The sequence below is a fragment of the Balaenoptera musculus genome, chromosome X (genome assembly GCF_009873245.2).
Source record: "Balaenoptera musculus isolate JJ_BM4_2016_0621 chromosome X, mBalMus1.pri.v3, whole genome shotgun sequence".
Classification (NCBI taxonomy): Eukaryota; Metazoa; Chordata; class Mammalia; order Artiodactyla; family Balaenopteridae; genus Balaenoptera; species Balaenoptera musculus.
In genome coordinates this window covers 40515075-40543067 of record NC_045806.1, presented here as the reverse complement: position 1 = coordinate 40543067, position 27993 = coordinate 40515075, and the positions used below count along the sequence as shown (strand labels likewise).

Below are 27993 nucleotides of genomic sequence, written 5' to 3'. Positions count from 1 at the left end.
AAAGCAAAAACAAATCTTGTCATTAACAGTGACTCCAGAGTCATTTAATAATATAATTTACAAAAACATCAGGTAGAACAATTTAAAAGCAAAAATTTCTTTCAGTTCATTAGGGTTCTCCCACCCCAGGGAGAGAAATTACTTTTTAAAAATCCATTCAAGGGTCGGGGTGAGGGGAGCTATTTGAAATTAGAGCTGGATGAGTCAGATTTTTAAAAATACCACCCAGACCTTTTATTTAATATTAAGTAATTTAATCAAGATACACAGGACTGCACTTGACCCTTATTCACATTGATGTTTTGTCCAGACACCTGCTGATGGGAAATGGTACCAAATCACGTCTCTTCTTTGTTCTGAGAACGTCTTGTTGACATGGCTCCAGCAGAGGCAGGGTCAGGCTGGGAACTAAAGCTCTTCCTATTTTATTGCCATAATTATCCACATTGCACTGTCACTTCCTTACTGGAAACTTCATTTCAACCAATGTGTCAGTCATTATTTAACAGCTCATGATATTCCTGCTCCGCAGAATAGCACAGCAGTTGGTACCAAGTCAAGCCCCAGTCTCTGACAGTGTGATAGACTGCCTCCACAGCGTGGCTTCCCCAATGCTGGGACAATGTGCTGAGTGCCCTGGTTCGTGGTGACTGACCTGGAAGGGAAGGAACAAAGGATGTTTGAACTTCAGAACACAGAAATCCACGGAAAGCCTGTTGAACCTTGACGATATAAGGCCTCTTAAATATGAAACCTATAATCTTCCCTACCTAAGCTGCATTATCCAATGCTGTAAACCCATACAGAATCAGTATCTATCATTTCTGCTTGTGACCCAAGAGGTGTTTGGTGAGGATAAAGACGGGGGAAAGATGGGGGCACCTCTCTTAGTGTGACTGTGCTTTCTGCAGCTGCTGCTGTGGGGCGCCTGTTGAGAAGAGAACTTTCTGAGACCTGCTGGGTAGAGTGGGTAAGGGCTGGGACTGAAGCTGTACCTTTAGGCACCGACCATGTAACCATCCACCTTTCACTTGTGTACTGGTTCATACGTGCGAAATAAATCATGCCAACAACGATCAGCTGTTCTGTAAAACTGAGGCTGTATACAAGCAACGAGTCCAGCTTCCTACCTCTGTGGGATCTGGGCTTTTTCCATCTTCCATTAAAACACATTGCTGCATCACTTTATGGGAGCGGCAAAGGGTGAACTGACGATGTTCATGCTAGTTCTGCCACCAGTTTCTGGCTTTCTTGTGATCCTTCCTCTGATCCTGGATATGTGCCAAATTTGACATCATTTTCTAATGTAGTGAAACTTGATAGAACTACTGATGCAGCAGAGTTTGGGTAAGGAGCACTTTCAAGATGATTAAAAATGTGCAATAAAGATTCACATTAAGCATTAGGCAAGAACTGATTTCATAAGTGCCTTGAGGCCTGTCTCATGACCTTTAGCATTCTGTTAGTACTGGTTATTTACATAAAGAAAGAGCCAGCACGTCAAATTTCAGTTGAATTTAGTTTAATAAAAACCAATTTCCAGACAGGCTGACTGTGGTTCCAGGTAAGGTAGAATAGATGCATTTCTCCTTATTCCTCCCAAAAAGTGTAACTAAAATTCCCAAATATAATATATTTATAAAATGAAGATAAGCCTCTGAAGGATAGGGAGAACAAGCTGGACTGACTAGGGACCTTGGGGGTTGAGGAACAACACAGGCGTGAGTTGCCTGGGTTTTCTTTTTGCCTCCTCAATATCCTAGGATGGATGCTGAAGAATCCAGCAGGCCAGAAATACCAATGGCCATAGACCATAAAAGCCCCATGAAAAGCCTGTTATCTCTAGCAAAAGGGCAGGGAAAGGGTCAGCCTAGAAAGAACCCAAGCACCTCAAAAAAAAAATCCCCCCTCCTGTCAGCAGAGGCCTAGTGGGAAGCCAGGGCTTCTGGACTACCACCCCCACCTGGCAATAACCAGGTGATGTACCCCTTCTTCTACCAGCACAGTGTCAGTGGAGGCCTGCTAAAATAAATAAATAAAATTCAGAGATTCATAATATATGTTCAAATGTATGCCAAATGTTCAGGATACAATAAAAAATATCACTTGTCAAACCAAGAACCAGGGAGATTTTGACTTGAATGAGAGAAGACACCTGGCAGATGCCAACACTGAAACAACACAGATACTGAAATTATCCAAGAAGGATTTTAAGCTACCATCATAAAAATACTTCAATTAGCAGTTACACACTTGAAGCGAAAAAAAAAAAATTCCTGGCAAAGAAATATAATACAAAAACGAAAGAGGAACCAAATGGAAAATTTAGAACTGTAAAATACAATAACCAAAATTTTAAAAGCTCGCTGGATGGGCCAAATTGCAGAATACAGATGACAGAGTAAAGAATTAGTGAGTCTGAAAATGTAACTATAGAAATTACCCAATCTGAACAAAAGAGAGAAAGTAGAGTGAAAAAAGATGAACAAGGGCATCAGGGACCTGTGGTACTACAGTAAATGATCTAGTGTTCATTTTTTTAAAATCAGAGTTCCAGAAAGAGAGGGAAAAGCGATTGAGGCTGAAAAAGTACTTGAATAAATACGGCTAAAAATTTCCCACATTTGGCAAAAGACCTACAGATTCAAGAGGTTGGGTGAACCCCAACAAAACCCCAAAGAAATCTACACCAAGATACAGCATAATCAAATTTCGGGAAAGTAAGGACAAAGAAAAAATCTTGAAAGCAACTAGAGAGAAATGATGCATTACTTATGGAAACAATGATTTGAATGTCAGTGGACTTCATATCTGAAACCATGGAGGCCAGAAGGAAGTGGCATGACATTTTTCAAGAGCTGAAAGAAAACTGTCAACTCAGACTTCTATATTCCATGATAATATCCTTCAGGAATGAATGTGAAATAAAGACATTCTCAGATGAAGGAAACTAAGAGAATTTATTGCCAATAGAACTGCTGTAAAAGAACTGCTAAAGGAAGTTCTTCCAGCAGAAAGGAAAGGATAAAAGAAGGAAACTTGAAACATCATGAATGAAGAAAGAACAGAAAGGATAAAATACAAGTAAATTTAATAGACTATTCTCTTGAGTTTAAAAAATTATGTTTGACAGTTGAGGCAAAAATTATAACATTGTATGATGTAGTTCTCAATATACAGAGAGAAAATATTATAAGAGAATTATAAAGGGCACAGGATAATGGAACCTAAATGGACATAAAGTTTCTACACTTCACTTGAGGTGGTAGTAAAATGTTGAGACCAGTAGGTTGTGATTAGTTACATATGTGTAACCTAAAGAAGCCACTTTTTTGTGCAGCAAAAAAACCATGAACAAAACGAAAAGACAACCAACAGAATGGGAGAAAATATTTGCTAACGATGCAACCGACAAGGGATTAATTTCCAAAATATACAAACAGCTCATACAGCTCAATATCAAAAAAAACACAACCCAATCAAAAAAGGGGCTGAAGATCTAAATATACATTTCTCCAAAGAAGACATACAGTGGCCAACAGGCACATGAAAAAATGTTCAACATTGCTAATTATTAGAGAAATGCAAATCAAAACTACAATGAGGTATCACCTCACTCTGGTCAGAATGGCCATCATCAAAAAGTCTACAAATAATAAATGCTGGAGAGGGTGTGGAGGAAAAGGAACCCTCCTACCCTGTTGGTAGGAATGTAAATTGGTACAGCCACTACGTGGAACAGTAGGGAGGTTCCTTAAAAAACTAAAAATAGAACTACCATAAGACACAGCAATTCCACTACTGGGCATATACCCAGAGAAAACCATAATTCAAAAAGACACATGCACCCCAATGTTCATTGTAGCACTATTTACAATAGCCAGGACATGGAAGCAACCTAAATGTCCATCGACAGAGGAATGCATAAAGAAGATGTGGTACATATATACAATGGAATATTACTCAGCCATAAAAAGAAATGAAATTGGGCCATTTCTAGAGACATGGATGGACCTAGAGACAGTCATACAGAGTGAAGTAAGTCAGAAAGAGAGAGACAAATATTGTATATTAACACATATGTGCAATCTAGAAAAATGGTATAGAAGATCTTATATTCAAAGCAGAAATAGAGACACAGATGTAGAGAACAAACGCATGGACAGCAAGGGCGGAAAGGGGGGATAGGATGAATCGGGAGATTGGGATTGACATATATACACTACTGATACTATGTATAAAATAGGTAACTAATTAGAACCTACTGTATAGTTCAGGAAACTCTACGCAATGCTCTGTGGTGACCTAAATGGGAAGGAAATCCAAAAAAAGAGGGGATATATGTATATGTATAGCTGATTCACTTTGAGGTACAGTAGAAACTAACACAACATTGTAAAGCAACTATACTCCAATAAAAATTAATTTAAAAAATAGTGTTACATTAAATGAATTAGCTGTTAAAAAAAAAACAAGTCTACAAATAATAAATGCTGGAGAGGGTGTGGAGAAAAAGAACCCTCCTACCCTGTTGGTGGGAATGTAAATTGGTACAGCCACTATGGAGAACAGTATGGAGGTTCCTTAGAAAACTAAAAATAGAGTTACCATATGATCCTGCAATCCCACTCCTGGGCATATATCTGGAGAAAATTATAATTCAAAAAGATCATGCACCCCAATGTTTACTGAAGCACTATTTACAATAGCCAAGACATAGAAGCAACCTAAATGTCCATCAACAGATGAATGGATAAAGAAGATGTGGTGTATATATATATACATATATATATATATATATACATACATACATGCAATATTGCTCAGCCATAAAAAAGAATGAACTTATGCCATTTGCAGAAACATGGATGGACCTAGAGATTATCATACTACGTGAAGTAAACCAGACAAAGACAATTATCATATGATATCACTTATATATGGAATCTAAAAAAAAAAAATACAAATGAACTTTTTTACAAAACAGAAATAGACCCACAGACATAGAAAACAAACTTACGGTTACCAAAGGGGAAAGGGGTTGGGGAGGAATAAATTAGGAGGTTGGGATTAACATATATATATATATATGTATGTATCTGAATCACTGCTGTACACCTGAAACTAACACAGCATTGTAAATCAACTATATTTCAATAAGAAAAGAAGCCAGTAAAAGAAGCATACAAAGATATATACTTAAAAACACTGCAAATAAATTAAAATTCTAATAAACATTCAAGTAATGCATAGGAAGGCACAAAAAGGGAAATAGGAACAAAAAATAGAGGGAAGAAACTGAAATCAAGTTTTTAAAATGGCAAGCTTAAGCCCTATAATATCAATAATTAAATATAAATGGTCAAAAAACACAAATACAGTACACAAAAAAGACCAGCAGAATGGTTTTGAAAACATGACCCATCTATATGCTCATATAAAACATATAAAATTCATTTCAGATATGATATAGGTAGGTTGAAAGTAAAAGGATGAAAAAGATAACCATACAAATATTAATCAAAAGAAAGCAAGAGTGGTTATATTAATATCAGATAAAATAGACTTTGGAGCAAAGAAAATTACCAGGGACAATGAAGGACAGTACATAATAGTAAAATGTTCAACCCACCAAGAAGACAATAGCAATCCTAAATGTGTATGTGTATAGCAAACAACAGAACTTAAAATTCCTTTAAGCAAAAACTAAAAGAATAGAAAGGAGAAATAGACATGTCCACATTTAGTTAGAAACTTCAATACCTCTTTCTCAAAAGTTGATAGAATTACTAGACAGAAAATCAACGATAGAGAACTAAACAACACCATCAAACAAACGTTTGAACTGACATTTATACACCATTCCATCTAATAACAGTAGAAACACATTCTTTTTAAGCATGCGTGGAACATTCCCAACATAAACCATATCCTGGTTCATAAAACAAACCTGAACAAATTTAAAGGAATTGAAATAATAATACAGAATGCATTCTCTAACCCTGATAGAATCAAACTAGAAATCTATAACAAAAAGATAGGAGGAAATTCTCCAGACTCTTGGAAATTAAAGAACATACTTCTAAATAATCCATGGGAAGTTAGACAACAACAATATATTAAATGAAAATGAAAATGCAACACACCAAAATTTGTGACACACAGCCAAAGGAGTACTGAGAGGGAAATTTATAGTATTAGATGCTTACATTAGAAAAGAGGAATGGTCTCAAATCAGTAATCTAAGCACCTACCTCAAGAAACTGACAAAATTTAGCAAATTGACAAAATTTAACACCCATTCATGATAAAAATTCTCAGCAAACTAGGGATAGAGGACAACTTCCTCAATTTAAAAAATCTACACAAACCAGATGAATGCATAAAGATGTGGCACATATATACAATGGAATATTACTCAGCCATAAAAAGAAATGAAATTTGAGTTATTTGTAGTGAGGTGGATGGACCTAGAGTCTGTACAGAGTGAAGTAAGTCAGAAAGAGAAAAACAAAATACTGTATGCTAACACGTATATATGGAATCTAAAAAGAAAAAAAAATGGTTCTGAAGAACCCAGGGGCAGGACAGGAATAAAGACACAGACGTAGAGAATGGACTTGAGGACACGGGGAGGGGGAAGGGTAATCTGGGACGAAGTGAGAGAGTGGCATGGACTTATATATACTACCAAATGTAAAATAGATAGCTAGTGGGAAGCAGTTGCATAGCACAGGGAGATCAGCTGGGTGCTTTGTGACCACTTAGCGGGGTGGGATAGGGAGGGTGGGAGGGAGATGCAAGAGGGAGGAGATATGGGGATATATGTATATGTATATGTATATGTATATGTATATGTATAGCTGATTCACTTTGTTATATAGCAGAAACTAACACACCATTGTAAAGCAATTATACTCCAATAAAGATGTTAAAAAAAATCTATGTAAACCAACATCTAACCTCATTATTTATGGTGAAAGACTGAATACTTCCCCCTTAAGATTAGGAAGAACACAAAGGTGTCTGCATTTACCATTCTTATTCAACACAGTGCTAGAAGTTCTAGCCAACGAAATAAGGCAAGAAAAAGAAAAGCCATATTGATTGGAAAGAAAGAAAGAAAACAGTCCTTATTTGTGATTATATGATTATGTACATAGAAAATCCCAAGGAATACAAAACAAACTCCTGGAACTAATAAGTGAATTCAGCAGATTTGCAGGCTACAAGATCAATATTAAAAAATCAACTTTATATATACTAGAAATGAACATCTTGAAACCAAATTTAAAAACTCATGCTATTTATAATTGCTCAAATTAAATACTTAGGTATAAATCTAACAAAACAATAAAGGACCTGTATGCCAAAAACTACAAAACACCAATAAAAGAAATCAAACAATCTAAATCAATAGAGAGATATAACTATGTTCATGGATTGGAAGACTCAAGTAAAGATGTCATTTTTCCCCAAATTGATTTATAGTTTTAACAATATTCCTACCAAATTCTATCAATGCCTTTTATACATACAGAGAAGCTTATTCTAAAATTTATACGGAAAGGCAAAAAAACTAGAATAGCTAAAACCTTTCTGGAAAAGAATAAAGTAGGAATAGTCACTCTATTCAATGTTAAGCTACATCTAACGACATTAATCACAACAGTGTGATACTGGTGAGGGACAGGCAGTTCTTAGACATGACATCAAATGCACAATCTACAAAAGAAAAAATGATAAATTGGATTTCATCAAAATTTTAAAACTTCTGCTCTGCAAAAGATCTTGTTAAGAGGATGAAAAGACAAGATACAGTCTGAGAGAAAATATCTGCAACCACATATCTGACAAAGGGCTTTTATCTAGAATATACCAATCACTCTCAAAATTCAAGAGTAAAAAACAATCCAGTTAGTAAATGGGCAAAACACCTGAACCAACATTTCACCAAAGAGGAGATATGGATGGCAAATAAGCACACAAAAAGATGTTCAACATCACTAGCCACTAGGAAAATGCAAATGAAGACTACAATAACATACCACTTCATACCTATTAGAACAGCTAAGATACAACATAGCAACAATACCAAATGCTGGCAAGGCTGCACAGAAATTTCTCTCTCATACATTGCTGGTGGGAATGTAAAATGGTACAGCCACCCTGAAAAACAGTTTGGTAGTTTCTTATAAAACTAAACATACATATACCACACAAACCAGCAATTCCACTCCTGGGCATTCATCGCAGAGAAATGAAACTTTACATCCACACAAAAACCTATACCCAAATATTCATTGCAGCTTTATTTGTAATAGTCCAAAACTGGAAACAGTCCAAATGCCCTTCAAATGGGTTAATGGTTAAACAAATTGTGGTACATCCATACCATGGAAAACTACTCAGCGATGAAAAGGAATGAATTATTGATACATGCAACAACCTGGATGGATATCCAGAGAATTACGCTCAATGAAAACAGACAATCTCAAAAGGTTATATATTGTATGATTCCATTTGTATAACAATCTTGAAATAACACAGTTACAGAGATGGGGTACAGATTAGTGTTTGCCAGGGAAAGGGGTGGGATGAGGTAGTAGGGTATGTGACTATAAAGGGATAGCACAAGAGAGTTTCTTTTTGCTGATGGAACAGTTCTGTATCTTGATTGTGGTGATGTTTACATATATGTGATAAAATCACACAGATCTATGCACACACATACACACAAAATGAGTGCACGTAAAAACTGTTAAATACTGAATAAGGCCTGTAGATTGTACCAATGTCAATTTCATGGTGTTGATATTGATCTATGTGTAAGATGTGTAACACGTTACCTTTGGGAAAAGCTGGGTGAAGGGTACACTGGACCTCTCTGTACTATTTTTGCAACCTCCCATGAGTCTATAGTTATTTCAAAATAAAAAGTTTTCCTCTGTCACTCTTTCTTTGTACAATGCATTCAGCTCTCCATTTGGGTCATTTTAAAGACTTGAGAACAACTTGGCAGTAACTCAGGGTGGCTTTCTGTCAATAACTAACCAAGTGCTAAATGTTGCCTGATCATATCCCATGTCCTGACAGATGTTTATGGAGATACTATCAGCCCAACCTCTGGACCCATAAGCACCCTTTAAGTCCTTTTATTAAAAACTTTCTTTAAAAAAAATTTTTAAATCTACCTGAAAAGCTGCTTTTCATAAGTCCACTTTTTTTTTTTATCAAATCACCCAGCAGTACAAGGTGGGAGGAGAGGAGAAACAGGTGCCCTCAAAGATCTATTACTGCCTCTGGGGTATTTGAAGAACAATTCTGAAGTCCTGCTAAGCCAGGCTGGGCCCAGGCAGCAACCCCACAAGGCCCTTTCTTCACATCAGAAATGGATTCCCGTTCTTCTGGTTTGGTCTCAGTTCCTGAATGTCACCGCACCAGGGCAGGGATGCTCAAATACCTTCCAGTTCTGACTTCACCTCCAAGTAGACCCTACAAAAACTGTCAGTTAATTTCCTCCCATTTTTTTTTTTAATTTATTTTTTTATTTATGGCTGTGTTGGGTCTTCGTTTCTGTGCGAGGGCTTTCTCCAGTTGTGGCAAGCGGGGGCCACTCTTCATCGCGGTGCGCGGGCCTCTCGCTATCGCGGCCTCTCCTGTTGCGGAGCACAGGCTCCAGACGCGCAGGCTCAGCAATTGTGGCTCACGGGCCCAGCCGCTCCGCGGCATGTGGGATCTTCCCAGACCAGGGCTCGAACCCGTGTCCCCTGCATTGGCAGGCGGATTCTCAACCACTGCGCCACCAGGGAAGCCCCAATTTCCTCCCATTTTTAATTACTTTTGGTTGTGTTTAAAACATTAACATGTCCATGAATTCTTAGTGTGATGATCCCCCAAATTCTCAAGCTCCTTAGATATAGGATTAAGAATTTAATTAACTCCAGACCCCACTCTTCTTAATACTATGGGGCCTGATTCGTTTGGAGCAAGGAAGTATTCAAGTTTGCGTGCATAGTTTAAAACTGAATGCTCACGCTATCAGCCAGCTACAGTTACCAAGTAGCCAGCTTTGCCCTTTTTACAACTGCTAGATGTTTAACAATGTAGAAGTAAATTTTAAGCTACTAAACTTCTCGGTTAAAATGATTTCCGCTTGTCCAGCGTCTGGGGAGAATGTTTACTACTGCCTGAACCACCTGAAATGGTGTAGACCCTTCTGGTCATTCCGAAGTCAAAACTATTTAAAGACCTATCCTGTATGATAATAGAGAATAGACAATTTTAAAAACTGTCTTGGTGCAATTAATTTCCAGAATTACAGAGATTTCTGTATATTGTTTTGTGAAGCCTGTATAAAAGGTTTTTTTTTAATATGTGGCATTGAAGTGTGAAGTCATTCCTTAATGGCTTAATTAATACTCAAATTAATTCACAAATTCACTTGCACTTTTAAAAACTGGATTGTTTACTTAAAGATTCAAAGTCATACTCCCGTGAGTTGGGTGTATTTTATCTCCTTTGCTACAGTTCCCCTGAGTACTTAAATGACCAGCCGGGCCCTAACTGCAGCTGGTTGACCTACTAATAGCCTCACTGCCATCAAAGGGAAACGTCATTCCAGGCTGTGATTGCCTGCAGTTGGCTTGGCTGAGGCTCCCCGGGCGGAATAACCCAGGAAGACACACTCTTAGCATTTTAATCAAACTTTTTTCAACGTCTGAAGCTGGGATGGGGGAGGAGGAAGAATCAACTTCCTGCCGGTTTTCAAGGTTGAGAACAGAAGATTCGGCCAAATGAACTTGCCTCTTTCAGTGGCCTTCCTGGCCCATTTCAAGTCAGATACCGATCCCTGGGCGTCCCCGGTGGCTCTGCGAACCGGCATGGGCATCTCCCTCCCCTCCTTGAATTGCACTTGTAGATTTCTACTAGCCCCTCCTTCCTTCCAATTTTCTTGGTTTCACCTGTCCCTGCCCACACAGTGCCAGGTGAGGTGCCCCAGGTTCCCCACCAAAAGCCACTTCACAGATGTTAAAAGTTGGTGCAGGGACCTGGCACTCTGGCTGCGGGAGCTGAGGTTTCCGGGTATTCAGCGGGTCCCGTTATCACGGGGGAATTACTTTCCAGCCTATTGTAACAGCCTTCCTCCCGGACCCGCTGCAGAACGAATGGGCCGAGGACAGGCATTAGCCTCCTTTTCAAGGGCGATGTGTTTTGGTGGGGGGGGGTCATCTCCCAATATCCTACTCTGGAACTGCCCCCTGTGAGTGATGTTATCATCTAAGTTTATGTTAACCTTGGTTAAGCTTTCTTCACCTTCCTGTTTTCACCTCAAATTAGTGAAATGCAGTGCCAAGGAAAACGGAAATAACTGACAAAGTTTGTGACAATGGAGCCATTAAGTTGTCTTTTTTTTTTTTAAGGGAGCTGCCTAGGGATAATGTTAAAATAATACTTGAAATACCAGAAATGTCAAAGTGCAAGCGTTCCCTCCCTGTGACTCTAAAGCAAAATGGAACAGGAAACATGGAGTTTGCTAATACAACCACACCCCCCAAATAGCCTAGAAATGTACTTGAAGCAGCATACATGTTATAAATCGTTTCCAGACTTTCAATCTGAAAAATTAAGTAGCAGTGGCAGGGGGCACCAGTATCTTTGCATTAGTCAATACTAGTTTCAGTCCTATTTAATACATGAAACAACTCTCCCTTTAGGTGAAAACAGAGACTGAGTTTAAAAGAAAAATAAGGGACTTCCCTGGCCGTCCAGTGGTTAAGACTTCGCCTTCCAATGCAGGGGGTGTGGGTTCGATCCCTGGTCCGGGAGCTAAGATCCCACATGCCTTGCCACTCAAAAACGAAAACATAAAACAGAAGCAATACTGTCACAAATTCAATAAAGACTTTAAAAATGGTCCACATTCGGGCTTCCCCGGTGGCGCAGTGGTTGAGAATCTGCCTGCCAATGCAGGGGACACGGGTTCGAGCCCTGGTCTGGGAAGATCCCACATGCCACGGAGCAACTGGGCCCGTGAGCCACAATTACTGAGCCTGCGCGTCTGGAGCCTGTGCTCCGCAACAAGAGAGGCCGCGATGGTGAGAGGCCCGCGCACCGCGATGAAGAGTGGTCCCCACTTGCCGCAACTAGAGAAAGCCCTCACACAGAAACGAAGACTCAACACAGTCATAAATAAATAAATTAAAAAAAAGAACGTGGAAAAAAAAAAAAAAGGTCCACATTCAAAGAAATCTTAAAAAAAAAAACCCACTAACAAACAAAACTCTTGCCTGGGGAGTAAAGGGAGAAACTCGGGGAAAAGCCACTTGCCTGACCCTGGGCAGCCCATGTCTAGAGTTGAGCTGCATCCCCATCCCTCCCTGCCCCCAGGGGGAGAAGAGGACTCACTTCTCTGCTCCGGAATTCAGAATAAAACCTCATTCCATGGGACTCATTAGTCAAGACCCAGAGTCAGCCAGTGTAAAAACGGAATGGCCATTACATTTCCCCAATAGAAGAGAATAAAATAATGACACGTTTCCAATTTTATCATACCCAGCCCCAGCTAAAAATTTCCTAAATTTTTGAGCTCACTTCAGAACCAAAGGAATGCGCTCCAAACCAGTGTTAATAAAACTTGGAAAGACGTTGAGTTTGGCTAGTTGACTTTTGTTTTTTCCTTTCATTGAGCTGCTCCAAGATACAATTTTAATTGGTGTACCTACTTGCTTTTGTGAGAAAAGTCGTTCCCAACTCAAATAAAGGAACGGAATCAGTATTTTGTAATATATATTTGACCGCCCACTTGCAGATGTTTGCCATCTACCAAGTAGGGTTGGCAGGGGTTAGTGAGGGCACAGGGTTGGGAAGCTTGGACCTACCCTTCAGGCAGCCCTTTGGCCTCTACAGGGGGCCAAATGGAGTGGGGGGCACGAGGGCCACTCCCGATCAGCTTCAGGATTCAGAGGTTAGGATGGCTAGTCAGGGTACAGAGTTTGTGTGTCACCCCAAGTCTAGCCCATCACTTCTGGTTCTCTCTCCCTGCGGAGCGAGGCACTGTGTCTGTGCCACCCTTTCCTAGCGCTGTGCACAGTCTGGGAGGGATGAAATGGCCCCATGGCCAAGAGCAGGTTCACGTTCTCACAGGACACTGGCGAGCCGTACACCAGTCTTCTCCTGGGCCTGTAGGATTGCCAGAGATTGCCATACTTAGGAGCAGGACATGGATTTTTCCTGAGCTCAGAATGATTTCTCCTTCCTTTTGACTGCTGAGAAATAAAAATAAATCTAAAAGGCATTCGATAATGCTGGGAGTTTTGTTGGTCTTCGGTAGGGCTGTGTGTTTATTTTTAGCCAACCCTCTCCTTTTTGTAAAATAGTCCCCTTGGCAATTCCCAGCTGGGGGGATGGGGTGGGGGAGGGGAGCGCACAGAAAGGCAACAAAGTTTAACTTTGTTGTTGTTTGCAGAACCTGAAAAATGTATTGTTTTCCCTTCTCACATCCCTGTTGGCGATATCCTTTATTACAGGAAGAGACAGCATCTATTTTATTGCTTCTAAAATCTGTATATTTAACGTACGCCAGCTCTAGGCTGTTTGAAAGGAAGTCCTATTTTTAAAACATTATCTTGGTTTTAGTATTTTTGGCTTACTGTTCCCATAAGCTCTCCGAGGCAGTAATGAGTCCTTTTTGGTAATGTCTGGTCTCAGTCATGGGGAAAGTGACCCTCAAAGCCCTGGGACATTTTTTCCTTGATGTTCACTTGATCTGTATGTATGTCAGGACTGCTTCAGCCAGCCTCCAGTTGTGCTGTTCATAACTTTCCCCAGTTCATCATCTTTACAAAGGAACTCAGAGTCTCGAGTCCCCACCCGCTCCCCATAGCTTACACACGCTTCTGTAACGTTCTACTTCAGCCTTTCAGTTAGGCTGGTTTCTGTTTCCAGCCTGCTGGTTACTGTGACCAAACCATCTTAATCACACAAGATTAATCTGTCCAAGCTGGCCCTCTAAGCGTTTGGATTTCAGGCCAGATTTGAGGCTTCTTGCTGGCAGGGCCCAGAGACTGCCCTGCATTCTCACAACTCTCCCTGTGCCTTCGGGGCTCCTTCTAACACCTCTGCCTGAAGGTAACACTTAAAAGAAAGGGCTTCCATTCCACGAGTGAAAAACACGAGTCTACCTCAGTGGCTATTTTTAGAATGTGACTCTACAGCCAAGCCCCCTGCTGCATCCATTTTAGGGGAGGAGAAATTTGCTCACTGCGGTCATCATTGAAGTCAAACGTGGTGGTCGTCTTCCACCGCCCCTTAACCCCCCAGATTTCAAAACATTCACTGCCAGCTGCCGTTCCAATGTCTTCTCAGCATCCAGCGGACTGACGGCCTCTGGCTTGGTGCCTGTGGGCTGGAGCAGAGCTGAAGGCTTCCCATTCCCATGAAGACATCACTGAGCTCAGCAACTTCGCTCCGACTGAAACTGCTTCCTGTTCAACTCCCCAATAGTTCTCCACTTCCCTGTGTTCTTGAACTTGGGCCAGAGCTGTTTCTTAGTCCCTACTGTTCTTATTTTATACTGCACCTGAGCAGAAATGGTTCTTTCAATAGAGCAAGTTCCTCGGGTTCCATTACGAAGTGAGAGGATGAGGGGCCAGGAGACCTCACAGAGACAGAGGTTCATTTATTCGTCACCTTGTTCGACTGGACACACAAAAGCAAGGCCCGTTTAGCTTTTTTCAGTTTCAGTCTTTTCTGTGCTGCTTAGACAGAGAGCAGGCTGAGAAAAGGCATACTGAGGAATTTTAAGCCAGCTGCTTATAAATGTTTTTTAAAAGCATCACTCCCAATTATTTATATTACATTTGTATTCATGGGAAACAAATCCCTGCCCAGACTACAAAAGCCTCTTTGAAAATCCTCTGAATCCTGCCTCAACAACTGCAAATGGGCACTTCTGCCCTCCACCCCCGCCCCCCCCCCCAATAAAGAAGGCTCTCAGGAGTAGAGAGAAACTGTATAGAGTTCAACCTCATTTAAAATCAGCCTCAGTTCCCCACTGATAGTGTCCCGAAATAGCTGAAGTTCAAGTCACTAGGTACAATCCCCTGCAGCAGTAGCAGAAGAAGTTCAGCTTAATAAGAAGCTTGCTACAACCTGATGTCCTGTGTAAGTGTGGTTTTATAAAGGGATGACCACTTTGATTTCAAGATGTGTCCAGTCCTTCAAAAGAACCACAGAAGTGACACTTTGCAAACCCAGGTGCGTCGAAGAAGGACTAAGGAATGAATTTCATCTCGGCATCTGGTTATCACAACCTGAGTTGCGAGGCATTTATTCACCGCCTGAGATGAACTGTAGGGTCAGAGAGGGCCAGGGCGCTGGGAGAAAGGGTTTTCCACCTATCACACTAGCCATGTTGAAAAAAAAAATAGATAAAATGCTTGTTGTTGAAAGTCTAGGAAGCAGACACTCCAAGAAACAGCTGGTGGGGGCAGATGTTGGTGCAACGTTGAACAACTTAACCTCTCAAAATGTAAAAAAGCCTGTATACATTTTGCTCTATACCGTCACCCTACTACAGAAATTTTTCTTACAGACGTACTTACATGTATGCAAAAGATGCTATTAAAAATGCAGCAATGAAGTGTTGGGACTAGGAACTGGTTAAATATGTTACAATACATTCCTACAATGAAATACTAGACAGTCACTGAAAAGAAGACGATATAGGAACTTTTCGTCTTTTTAGGTTTCATTAGTTTTATCTCTGTAAACTTTAAATCATACCTCACAAATTAGATTTCATCACAACTGGATTTAGAGAAAGCAGAGGACTCGAGTAAACTATTTTCTGAAACACTGACACAAAAAAGGGAAGGGAAGAATTACTTAGAAAAGATTCTTCACAAAAGACCATCAGAAAAATCCCTAAACAAAAGCTAAATACTTAATTATTAAGTTTAATGCTAATCGGTAAAGGATTTTAAATCAATTCGCTGGCATTAAGTTTCTTGTTTAAGTCCACAAATCTTTCTCTAAACATTACTGACCCTTTGCCAAAGGATAAATGGATGAACTGAGCAGTACCTTATGACATAGCTAGCTGTGGGAACATTCCATAAAAAATAGAAAATAATTTTGTAAGAACACAATGGCAACAGTCAGCAGCCAATATTCTCAGAGTTTCCAATTACCAAAAGCATATACAATTTTAGTCTAGAAAAGTAAGTCAATTTTATAAAATTAAGCTTTTTAGATTGAAAAGCATGCCGCTTTAGGGAAATCCCCGGTGGTCCAGTGGTTAGGACTCTGCGCTTCCACTGCAGGGGGCCCAGGTTCGATCCTCGGTGGGGGAATTAAGATCCTGCAAGCCGTGCAGCCAAAAAAAAAAAAAAAAAAAAGCATCCCACTTTAACTGGCACAAAGATACTGAAAAATAGTCCCTAAAATTCTCACTAAACAATTTATAGAACGAAAAATATGCCCTTATAGTTATTAAATGTAGTCAGTACTGGGACTCTTCAAAAACAGGTGATAGGGCTTCCCTGGTGGCGCAGTGGTTAAGAATCTGCCTGCCAATGCAGGGGACACGGGTTAGAGCCCTGGTCTGGGAAGATCCCACATGACGTGGAGCAACGAAGCCCGTGCACCACAACTACTGAGTCTGCGCTCTCGAGCCCACGAGCCACAACTACTGAAGCCCGTGTGCCACAACTACTGAAGCCCGTGCGCCTAGAGCCCGTGCTCCGCAACAAGAGAAGCCACTGCAACAAGAAGCCTGCGCACCGCAACGAAGAGTAGACCCCCGCTCGCCGCAACTAGAGAAAGCCCACGCGCAGCGACAAAGACCCAACTTAGCCAAAAATAAATAAATTTATTTATTTATTTTTTAAAAAACAGGTGATATACATGCCCTCAGCTGCTGGCCAGGGACTGGTAGATGGGTGGCTGAGAGTGGTGAACGTGCCCCATGGCCATGTTCTCTCCATAACACAACTTCAAGTACTTATCCAAGATAGTGATTACCTCATCATTTAGAATCTGGGACTTGCGAATTCGAATTCTCTCCACCATCTTCTTCAAAGGCACGGTTTTGATAACCTCATCTTTGCCATCATGTTTCTGGACTTTAAGTAGATGATAGCAGAAATCCAGTACAACAAAGTGCCCCTCCCTGTCACCCAAGAATTGAGGGAATGTGAATTGGTGCAGCCACTATGGAAGATGGGATGGAAGTGCCTCAAAAAGTTAAACACAGAACCATCATATGCTCTAGCAATCCCACTGCTGTGTATTTATCCAAAGGAAATGAAAACACTAACTCAAAAAGATATCTGTACTCCCATGGTCACTGCAGCATTAGTTACAATAGCCAAGATATGGAAATGCCCTATGTGTTCATCAGTGGATGAATGGATAAAGCAAACGTGGTATATACGTGTACAAGGGACTATTATTCAGCCATAAAAAAAGAATGAAATATCACCACTTGTGACAACATGGATGGACCTTGAGGACATTATGCTAAGTGAAATAAGTCAGAAAGAGAAAGACAAATACTGTATGATGTCACTTATATGTGGAATCTAGCCCTCCGCCCCCCACCCCAAAACCCATGAACTCGCAGATGCAAAGAACAGACTGGTGGTTGCCAGAGGCACTGGGTGTGGGGTTGAAATGGGTGAAGGGGTGAAAAGGTATAAACTCCCAGTTATAAAATAAATACGTCAGGGAGCTGTAATGTACAGCATGGCGGCTACAGTTAATAATGCCATGTGTGTGTGTGTGTGTGTGTGTGTGTGTGTGTGTGTGTGTGTGTGTGTGTGTATTATTTATTTATTTTTTTGGCCGTGCCGCATGGCTTGTGGGATCTCAGTTCCTCAACCAGGGATCAAACCCGGGCCCTCAGCAGTGAGAGCATGGAGTCCTAACCACTGGACTGCCAGGGAATTCCCATATATTTTAAAGTTATTAAGAAAGTGGATCTTAAAATTTCTCATCATAAGAAAAAAAACTACATAACTTTGTGTGGTGATGGATAGTCACTAGACTAACTGTGGAGATCTTCTGCAATATATACAAAGAGTGAACCATTGCGTTGTATGCCTGAAACTAATATAATGTTATGTCAGATCTCGATTTTAAAATTTTAAGGAATTAAAAATAAAAAGATTTAAGTACAAAAAGCCTACATACTTCTGTTTGAATTTGCATGAAATATTTCTAGACATATATCACAAGAAACGTAGTGGTTACTTCTATGAAGTGAGCCTGGCAGGTATTTTATATCCTCCTAAACTGTTGAACTCTTTTTTCGCCATGTGCTTATATTATTCCTAAAAAATTTTTAACACTAGTTTCAAAATAGAGAGCACCTGATTTTAATCCTCTGGCTGTGTTATCCTTAGCAATTACCCAACTTCGCTGAGCTTGTTTCACCATCCATACGATGGGGATACTATGTACCTCATAAAGCTAAGATGAGGACTAACTCGGACAACATGCAGTAAGCTAGTAACACAGTACACAAAATAGGCACTCGATAAATGTCACACACACCCCCACTTAGTGCCAAGAAAACTTGTAAATCCTCTTAATTCAACCTCGTCTTCTTATTGGTAAGAACACTAAAGCCAAAATGGTTTAGGGACTTGCCAAGGTCAATCATGTAGTAACCAGGAAAGCCAGGCTCTGATGCCTGGGTTCCTGTACCCTAATATAAAAACTGATTTCATATGAGCCAAGGAATGACTCTGCTACTACTCTATGGCCACACCTCAGTTCGCAGGACCAGCCTCCTCCCCTGCTTCACTCGCCACATTTGATGAGCCTTGATTTTTCCTAAACACTAAATCCACCATCAACTGAGGGGGTCCTGCCTGGGAAGGCAGCCCCAAGGGGGAGCTCCAAGAATGTCTTGGTCAAAGGCAGCACTAACCTCACAAGGGGGCAATAAGAATTTGGATGTGGGTGTGTTTTTAAAAATTGCTCGCACCTTACTGCATCCCTGCCACTCAAATACCTGTCTATATGTACACACACACACACACACACACACACCATCCTAACTTCTAGCCCTCTGGCTTGAACACAATATCTACATTGATTTACAATTAGGAATTTTTTTTTAACATCTTTATTCGAGTATAATTGCTTTACAATGGTGTGTTAGTTTCTGCTTTATAACAAAGTGAATCAACTATACATATACATACATCCCCATATCTCCTCCCTCTTGCGTCTCCCTCCCACCCTCCCTATCCCACCCCTCTAGGTGGTCACAAAGCACAGAGCTGATCTCCCTGCGCTATGCGGCTGCTTCCCACTAGCTATCTATTTTACAGTTGGTAGTGTATATATGTCCACGCCACTCTCTCACTTCATCCCAGCTTACCCTTCCCCCTCCCCATGTCCTCAAGTCCATTCTCTACAACTGTGTCTTTATTCCTGTCTTGCCCCTAGGTTCTTCAGAACCATTTTTTTAGATTCCATATATATGTGTTAGCATACGGTATTTGTTTTTCCCTTTCTGACTTACTTCACTCTGTATGAGTCTCTACGTCCATCCACCTCGCTACAAATAACACAATTTCGTTTCTTTATATGGCTGAGTAATATTCCATTGTATATATGTGCCACATCTTCTTTATCCATTCATCTGTTGATGGACACTTAGGTTGCTTCCATGTGCTGACTATTGTAAATACAGCTGCAATGAACATTGTGGTACGTGACTCTTTTTGAATTATGGTTTTCTCAGGGTATATGCCCAGTAGTGGGATTGCTGGGTCGTATGGTAGTTCTATTTTTAGTTTTTTAAGGAACCTCCGTACTGTTCTCCATAGTGGCTGTATCAATTTACATTCCCACCAACAGTGCAAGAGGGTTCCCTTTTCTCCACACCCTCTCCAGCATTTATTGTTTGTAGATTTTTTGATGATGGCCATTCTGACTGGTGTGAGATGATACCTCATTGTAGTTTTGATTTGCGTTTCTCTAATGATTAGTGATGTTGAGCATCCTTTCATGTGTTTGTTGGCAATCTGTATATCTTCTTTGGAGAAATGTCTATTTAGGTCTTCTGCCCATCTTTGGATTGGGGTGTTTGTTTTTTTGATATTGAGCTGCATGAGCTGCTTGTAAATTTTGAAGATTAATCCTTTGTCAGTTGCTTCATTTGCAAATATTTTCTCCCATTCTGAGGGTTGTCTTTTCGTCTTGTTTATGGTTTCCTTTGCTGTGCAAAAGCTTTGAAGTTTCATTAGGTCCAATTTGTTTATTTTTGTTTTTATTTCCATTTCTCTAGGAGGTGGGTCAAAAAGGATCTTGCTGTGATTTATGTCATAGAGTGTTCTGCCTACATTTTCCTCTAAGAGTTTGATAGTGTCTGGCCTTACACTTAGGTCTTTAATCCATTTTGAGTTGATTTTTGTGCATGGTGTTAGGGAGTGTTCTAGTTTCATTCTTTTACTACAATTAGGAATTTGAACAAATTTGGTTGAATGAGAAATTCTAGGTAGGAACAATGTTTAACAAATGCCTGTTCTTTAGCAGTACAGACTGCTGTTTACGCAAGAGATTTCCCTTTCAGTGATTTGTATACATAAGCCATTTGGCTTTACTAGAACGGAATGACTTTCAAAATGCTTTGTTAGGGATTTGGTGATGGCTGCTCATTTCTTTTTGTTTGGATGATTTCCTTAGAAAGAACGCTTTCTGATTGTTGGGGTTTCGGTTACAGTGTGCTTACCTCCCTTCCTAATTTCATTCAAAGGGTCCATCTATCTCGTGAAGAACAAAGACCAAGATGTCTTAAATGCCTAATGAAACGAAATCTTGGGTCCTACCAAGGGCAGAGGTCAAACGGATACATGCTGAAAAGGATAGGACAGCACATGAGTCTGTTCGGAATGGTAGTGGAGAGTGCACCATGATGGATTATAGATAAGGAGATACAGACAACAAAGCATCTGAAGGAATGTGAGAGGGTGATAAATGGAGCCGTGAATAATTTAAGACGTTTCCATATTAACACCCTACAGCTGCTTGGTATTTCACAGCTCCAAGTTCTTTTACATAAATGACTGTGGCAGACAGTTCGCTGCTCATCAACTTTAGTCCGCATCCTCATCTTGTTCCAGTGGCAAGGGCTCAGCCCAGGGGATGAAGCATGACTGGTCCAAGTAGGTGGCTCTCAACTTTGGTTGCACTATACAATCCCCTGAGGGATTATACAGTAATTATATAACTGGATCCCACCCCAGACCAATTAAATCAGAATCTCTGAGGATGGAGTTTTTTTAATATTGACATTAAAAAAAAAAAAAAAGCTCCTCAGGTGAATGTAATGTTCAGCCAGGGCTGAGAACCCACTGGTCTAAGCTAATCATGACAACCCCCTTCCCTTTCACCAATTACTGGGCTACAGCAGAACACGTGACCCAGTTCTAGCCAGTGAGACATAAAAGGAAGTCGAGTGGGGTAGGGGGTTCTGGGGATGGTTTTATAACCAGATTGGAGGAAAGACAGATACATGAGGGAAAACGCTACCCCTTAGTAACCACCTTCCTTCCTTTTTTTTTTTTTAATATTTATTTATTTATTTATTTATTTTTGGGTGTGTTGGGTCTTCGTTACTGTGCGAGGGCTTTCTCTAGTTGCGGCAAGCGGGGGCCACTCTTCATCGCGGAGCGCAGGCCTCTCACTGTTGCGGCCTCTTGTTGCAGAGCACAGGCTCCAGACACGCAGGCTCAGTAGTTGTGGCTCACGGGCCCATTTGCTCCGCGGCATGTGGGATCTTCCCAGGCCAGGGCTCGAACCCGTGTCCCCTGCATTGGCAGGCAGATTCTCAACCACTGCGCCACCAGGGAAGCCCCCACCTTCCTTCCTTTCTGCATTTTCACAGCCCTGTGTGGTTGGGTGAGGAAGTGATGCTTCTTGCTGAGGCTACCATCTTGTGACAGTGGGAAGATAAGTTGGTGAACGAAAGCCAAGAAGATGGAAAAGACGGAAAGGGCCTGGGTCCTTGGTGACTTGGTTTGGTGCTGCGGTCCCCACCCAGCCCTGAAAAAAAGCACACTGACTCCCTCCCTGCCAAATCCTGGCTGTCAGGTCTGGAGCATCCAGAAGTCCCTCAGGTTAATTCACGTGCAGTCCCTCTTCACTGCTGAGCCAAGGGTGCCCCAAGGGTGCTCAGGTGCCCCAAGCGAAGGACAGCCATGAGGAGGACGGCTATAGAGTCAGGGGCTCTCCCGTGTAGGTGCTGTTGGCAGCGCTCAGGGATATTTTATTGGTTTGTTCAGTGTTAGTAATAAAGCTAAGTGTCGTTCTCACCCTAGACTAGCCACTAAGCCTGGCTGCGGTGCCAAAAGGGTGCCAGGGGATGGTAAAGGGGGGGGGGGCAGGTGAGGGTGTGTTATAATGGAGAGATTCTGAGCTCTGGGGTCTAATACCAGTGCTGCATGACACTCAGTTCAGCAGCCCAGCAGCCCAGCAGCCCAGGTGTGACTTTGGGCAAGGTACCTGACTTCTCTGAGTCTCTGATTTCTCATCTGTAAAACTGATAATATGTCATGATGAAAGAAATGTTCACATATGGAGGTACGGGGAAGTCATTCTGGCTTATACATGATTTAACCCGAATGTGATGCCAGCTAAAACAGCCTGTTTGTAGCCTATCAAACGTACATGGTACTTCTACTTTACTTATTAAAGAAAAGGGCGCATTGACCACAAGTAAAGAATGTCTGTGTTAAAAATAAAGATTAAATGCCTTCCTTCCTGGGATGCCAATGCTGGTACTCCTTCGATGATAAGACTCACTCTCCAGGTGCTGAGGACATACTGGCTCGCGGTGTACGTGCTGATCTGTTTTGTTTGTTTGTTTTTGGAAACCTTGAAGGAACCGATCCCTGAGTTGCTTAGTGTTCTTTGTTCTGACAAGATGTAAAACTGGTCTGAAAACCAAGCTTCTCTGGAGCAGCTGCTCACAGTCATCTGACTGTCTTCCTGTCTTCGGGGCTATAGTCTTCAGTTTGGCTCAGATAAAACTCTTTTCTATTCTTATTATAGATTGTTTATTGATTATTTTCATTGACAGTCACAGTAATGATATATCCACAATGCCTAACTCAATGCATGGCACCTGAGGATCCATCCCCTTCCCATTCCTAGAGTGGAGTGTGACAGACTTTTGGAAACTCATCAGTTGGTTGGTAACATTATCTTTCTCGGAACCAGGAATACAAGCATTTTGATAAATCCACTGGTTGGTGGTGACATGGTAAGTGCCCGATAATTCCAGCAGAAATGTGGGAGGAAGAGCTCAGTCACCAGAGTTTGAAAGAGCCTAAAGCTTGTTCCCAGATGTCCCTGCAGCCCTGCAAAGGAAGCCCCATCGGCTCTTCCAAACAGCAGCACGGATGTCTGGCCCCATAGTCACTGTCACGTGCACAGACTCTAACCTCCTATTGGATGAAGACTGTGTCCTCTAACCCTCCTCTCTATTCATTTTCTTACCTCACCCCAGTCAGTGCCAAATGTTAGTAAAAATGAAAAAAAAAAAAGAGTCAAAGTTTCTGGGAGATTGTCAGTTCTTAAAACCATAAAATGCTGCAGCCATTTGTCCTTGAGAGGCGTTCCCTCAGACCGGTGAAGGAGGGTTGGAGACCCATTATGTTACATCTGTAAATACAGGATTAGCAGATGAAAGGATGTTTTTGTTAAAATGTGACAAGTCACCCTGTGCCTTTTACCTTCACTCTGGAAATCAGGAAAGAGCACAGACTTCCTCAGCAATTACAGAAACTGACTAAGAAAACCACTTGATCACTAGGAGAAAAATCAGCTTCCGAAATCACTCTGAAACCCTGGCTCTATTCACAACAACAAAATCCATCTTCATTAACGTCTTCGACTTTGTCCTCAGAGCTTCATCTCAGAGGAATACTGAATTACACTATAAACTAATGAATGGAAACTTAAGTCATTTCCGCCCACCCAGCACTGCTTTTCCTCCTCTGGACTGCACAGTGCAGAGAGCTGCACTCTTCCAGCTCACACAAAGTTTGGGAAATCGCATTCCCATGCCACTAACTAGACTCCTGAGGTCAACATCACGTAGAACAAACTTCCCTCATCCCAACGAACAGGCCATAGACTGACCCAGACACTGAACACATTTTGAGATCATTTAAGCCCCATTTTGGCATCTTAGGATATCTTAGGATATATGCTTTACAGAGAAAGAAAAAAAATGGGGGGGGGGCGGAAAGGGAATGTCTTTTCACAAAGCTCCTTCAGCAGTCACAGCCAAAGCTGCTACTGCCAATCCAAGGTTCCATCTCTCAAGCGGATGGGGCAGAGTGAGGGAAGCCCAGCCCTGAGGTTCTGTCCGCACTAGAGGAAGCAGACCAGGCAGCTTTTGTGACCTGATGTGAACGGAATATGGTCAAATATCCTGGGAGCGCCAGCCACTGGGGCCGCGGGTGGGAGGTGGAGGGAGCCACCCCTTGAGCCAGGGGAAATCAAAGTCCATTCCACGCCAGTATACCAGAGCCTGAGGCACACACATGTGCAAAACCTGTTGCAAGAGAGGCCTATGACTGTATGTTTGGTAAATCCGAAAGAAAGCCTCGGAGTCTGCACGTCAGAGAGGCAGAGGCAAAGAAATATGAAACAGATTAGGGGTAGGTAGGATAAGAGTAAATAACTTTCCCCCAAATTTTGCTTTTGGTTTTCCCTGTGCCTGCAAACACTGTTGCAAAAGGTTTCCCCACAGGACCTAGTGGCATCAAGATAAAATCATAATCATGGACCTCATATGGTCCCCGAAATCCTGTACTTTTCATGTCAATTCCCAGTCTCAAGTTTCATTGTGACTTTCAAACCTTCTCTACTCTGCTCAGACCCGTGATATCCCTCTTCCCTCTCCTTCCCCCATTCCTCATTCTCCACAGACCATCCTACCTTTTACTTCATAGGGGAAACGTAGTGCGGAGACCTGCGTTCCGCCTTAGCCATAATTAATCTCTCGCTTCTCTGGGTCTTCCTCTGAGAAGGCAGGGGGCTATGCTAGAGATCCCAATGACTCTCCCAAATGCTCCCAGCTGGACTTCCCCTACCGCTCAGATCTATTTTCATCGGGTGAGATCTGAGACGGCATCCCTCCCCTCCCCCTGAAGGCTGATCCAAGCTCCCCAAGACCCTTTCCTGACCCTACCCTGCCGGGGGCCACCTTACCCGGATCCGTCCCGGGGGCGCGGGAGCGGGGCTACGTGGCGCCGTCGGCCTCCGTCTCCGGCGGGGTCTCCTCGTCCTCGGACGGCTCAGCGTTGCCGTCTTCCCAGCTGCGAGGGTAAGCCAGCAGGCGCATGGCTGGGGCGCATGCGGTCTCCACCTGACGCACCTGCTCTCGGCTCAGGCGCTCGCGCCAGGCGTGCACGGCCTCGCGGGCATCGCGCGCCGACAGGTGGAAGGGCCGGTCCGCGCCGTAGGCCGCGCCGCGCGTCATGTTGAGCGCGAAGGCGTCGAGCGCGGCGAGCGCGCGCAACCCGGCGAAGCGCTGCAGGCGGCGCAGCTGGGCGCGCGGCTGCCGCACCAGGTCCTCGTAGCGCAGCCTCAGGTAGCGGCGCCGTAGCCAGGCTGGCGCGCCGCGCGCGAACAGCAGGTCGCGCAGCCAGGCTTCGCAGATCACCTCGAGCGCCCCGGTCAGGAAGAAGTCGGCGCGCGGGGCGGCTGGCAGTGCGCGGGACGGGCCCCCGGGTCGAGCGCCCATGCCGTGCGCCAGCAGCACGCGGTGGAAGCGGTCGCCCCTCTGGCGGGTGCGCAGCACTTGGATGCTCTCACGCAGCAGCCCCTGCCGAGACTTGAGGCGCGAGTTGTGCACGGCCCGCGGGTCGCGGAAAAGCTGCACCACCTTCAGGTTGAGGCCGGGGTCGCGCAGCAGGGGCACTAGCACGCCCAGGTCGAGAAGGCGCACGTCCTTGATGACCACCACCGGATATTTGCGGCACTCGGCCTCCAGGGCGCGGAGAGCCACGGGTGGGCAGCTGCGCTCGCAGGCGGTGTCCTCGACGAGGCCGACCTCGGCGCGGGCCCGGGGCGCGCCGGGGCACAGCGGCGGCGAACAGATGACCTTGTTGGTCCGCCAGCGAAAGAGGGCGGCCGTAGTGAGATTGGCCGCGTCCGGGGCGCGCGCGGCGGAATCCCCCGGCGGCGCGTACAGCTGCAGCACCGAGAAGTCGCAGCGGAAGAGCGAGCGCAGCATGTCGCGCAGCGCGCCCTGCAGGCTCTCGGCGTCGCCCGGATACAGCGCCTGCCACAGATGCCACATGGGCTCGTACAAGTAGAAAACGTCCGGGTGCTGGTTAAAGAGCTCGCCCAGGAACGACGAGCCCGTGCGCCAGGTGGCGTGCACATAGATGTGCTGCTTTTCGCGAGACGCCGCCTCCCCGACGGCGCCGTTGAGGTTGCCCCGGGACCTGGGGGACCGGCCCGCGTCCTCCTCCGCGGCGGGCCGCGCCTCCGCGCCCTGCTCGCGCTCGCCCGCCGCCGCCGCCTCCAGGCTCCACACTCCCAGGCTGCGCTGCAGGCCCGGGCAGTGCCCAGCGCCCTTGTCCCCTTCGCGGCCGCCGTCCAGGACAGAGGGGACGAGCAGCAGCACCAGCGTGTACAGCACCAACAGCAGCGCGAACTTGCAGTACTCTCGGCGCCGCCGCCGCCGCCGGCCCTTCATCGTTCACGGAACCCCTCCAGAGCGGGTGGGGCGCCCTTCCTCTCCCTTTCCTCGGAAATCCCGTCCCGAGTGCGCTCCTCCGGCCTCTTGGGGCCCCTCTGCGCCGGGAGGAGCGGAGTCACCGGGGCTGTGCATCCACAAGGGAAATTCTGGAGGCGGTGGTGCTAGTGGCGAATCCCCTGCCCTCTCCAGGCTCCGCGCTAGAGAGCCGCCTATTGGCCGGCTAGGCAGCGACCCGCCCCGCCTTCCACCCCGCAGCCTCTCCCCAGCTCTCTACCCGCCGGGGTTCGTCCAGGGCTCTGCCAGATCTGGGAGGGGTTGCCGCGGGGTGGGGGACGCCGGCTGGGAAGCACGGAGCCAGACCCCACCTTTCCCCAACCCCTCCGTGATGAAGTCAAGTCTTCATGAACTGAGTGCAGGCAAGGGAGGGGCTCGTGTGTACAGAATGTACCCAGTGACAGGACGTGGACCCCACCCGGAGAACTCCACTGTCTCTCCTGTTTTATGTCCCCTGCTTGGCCATCTCTGTCGTAAGCAGACTCGCCTCCACACTATTTAGAATGGGGCCCCTGGTCAGTATCTACATCCAGCGCCCCCGTCAGCCCCGGGGTGGGTGTTACTGAGTTCTGGATGGGAGCACTTCTCCACTAGCATAAAGATGCAGATTGCATAGTGCATCGTGGTCCAGAGGAATTGGAAGCACAACTGCGTTCACGCAGAGCATTTAATTGTTAAGGTGTAGCCTTTGCGGAAATTTAAGTGTTGTCTTCCTAGGGTTTTGCCCGCTGAGGGCCATGCACATTTTACAGACACACTGAATATCAGTTTGCTCATTTGTAAAATGCGGATAAGTTTTAGTGCCTCCATACCTTCCAGCCTGAGATTTTGGGGTCCTTTGTTAGCACAGAATAACCTAGCCTATTATGACACACATGAGCAAAAGACATTTACAGAATCAGAGTGGTAGGATGGTGGAATTTCTCAGGAGCTCAGTGTTTACAAGGACCCATAAGGAGAATGGATACATGTGTGTGTATGGCTGAGTCCCTTTGCTGTGCACCTGAAACTATCACACATTGTTAATCGGCTATACTCCAATATAAAATAAAAGTTAAAAAAAAATAAAAGGACCCATAAGGAGGAACATGTACTCAAGGATGGATGAAAAAGTGACAGGAAGTCCAAGAGGCAGATTAAGCTTAGAGTGCCTGAAATCCAAAAGAGAACTAAAAGGAGGATAATGAACACCCCCTTGGGGA

At 43.8% G+C, this 27993-nt stretch overlaps 1 protein-coding gene across 2 annotated transcripts; it reads right to left on the bottom strand.

Annotated features, from left to right (window-relative positions):
• Nucleotides 1–16: 16 nt before the first annotated feature.
• On the bottom strand, nucleotides 17–26921 carry CHST7 (carbohydrate sulfotransferase 7). Of its 2 annotated transcripts, none has more exons than XM_036839644.1 (2): nucleotides 25240–26921; nucleotides 17–655 (listed from the first exon to the last, which is right to left on the bottom strand). In XM_036839644.1, exon 1 carries the CDS (start codon nucleotides 26732–26734, stop codon nucleotides 25271–25273), a length of 1464 nt encoding a protein of 487 aa, XP_036695539.1. In that variant the 5' UTR covers nucleotides 26735–26921; the 3' UTR covers nucleotides 17–655; nucleotides 25240–25270. The 2 variants fall into 2 exon arrangements, with proteins under 2 accessions (XP_036695539.1, XP_036695541.1); XM_036839646.1 differs by lacking the exon at nucleotides 17–655 and adding an exon at nucleotides 22770–23682 and having other exon boundaries at nucleotides 25240–26860.
• Nucleotides 26922–27993: the final 1072 nt, after the last annotated feature.

Excerpts from the sequence above, each read along its gene's own strand:
- CHST7 (XM_036839644.1), bottom strand. The coding sequence starts at position 26,734 with ATGAAGGGCCGGCGGCGGCGGCGGCGCCGAGAGTACTGCAAGTTCGCG.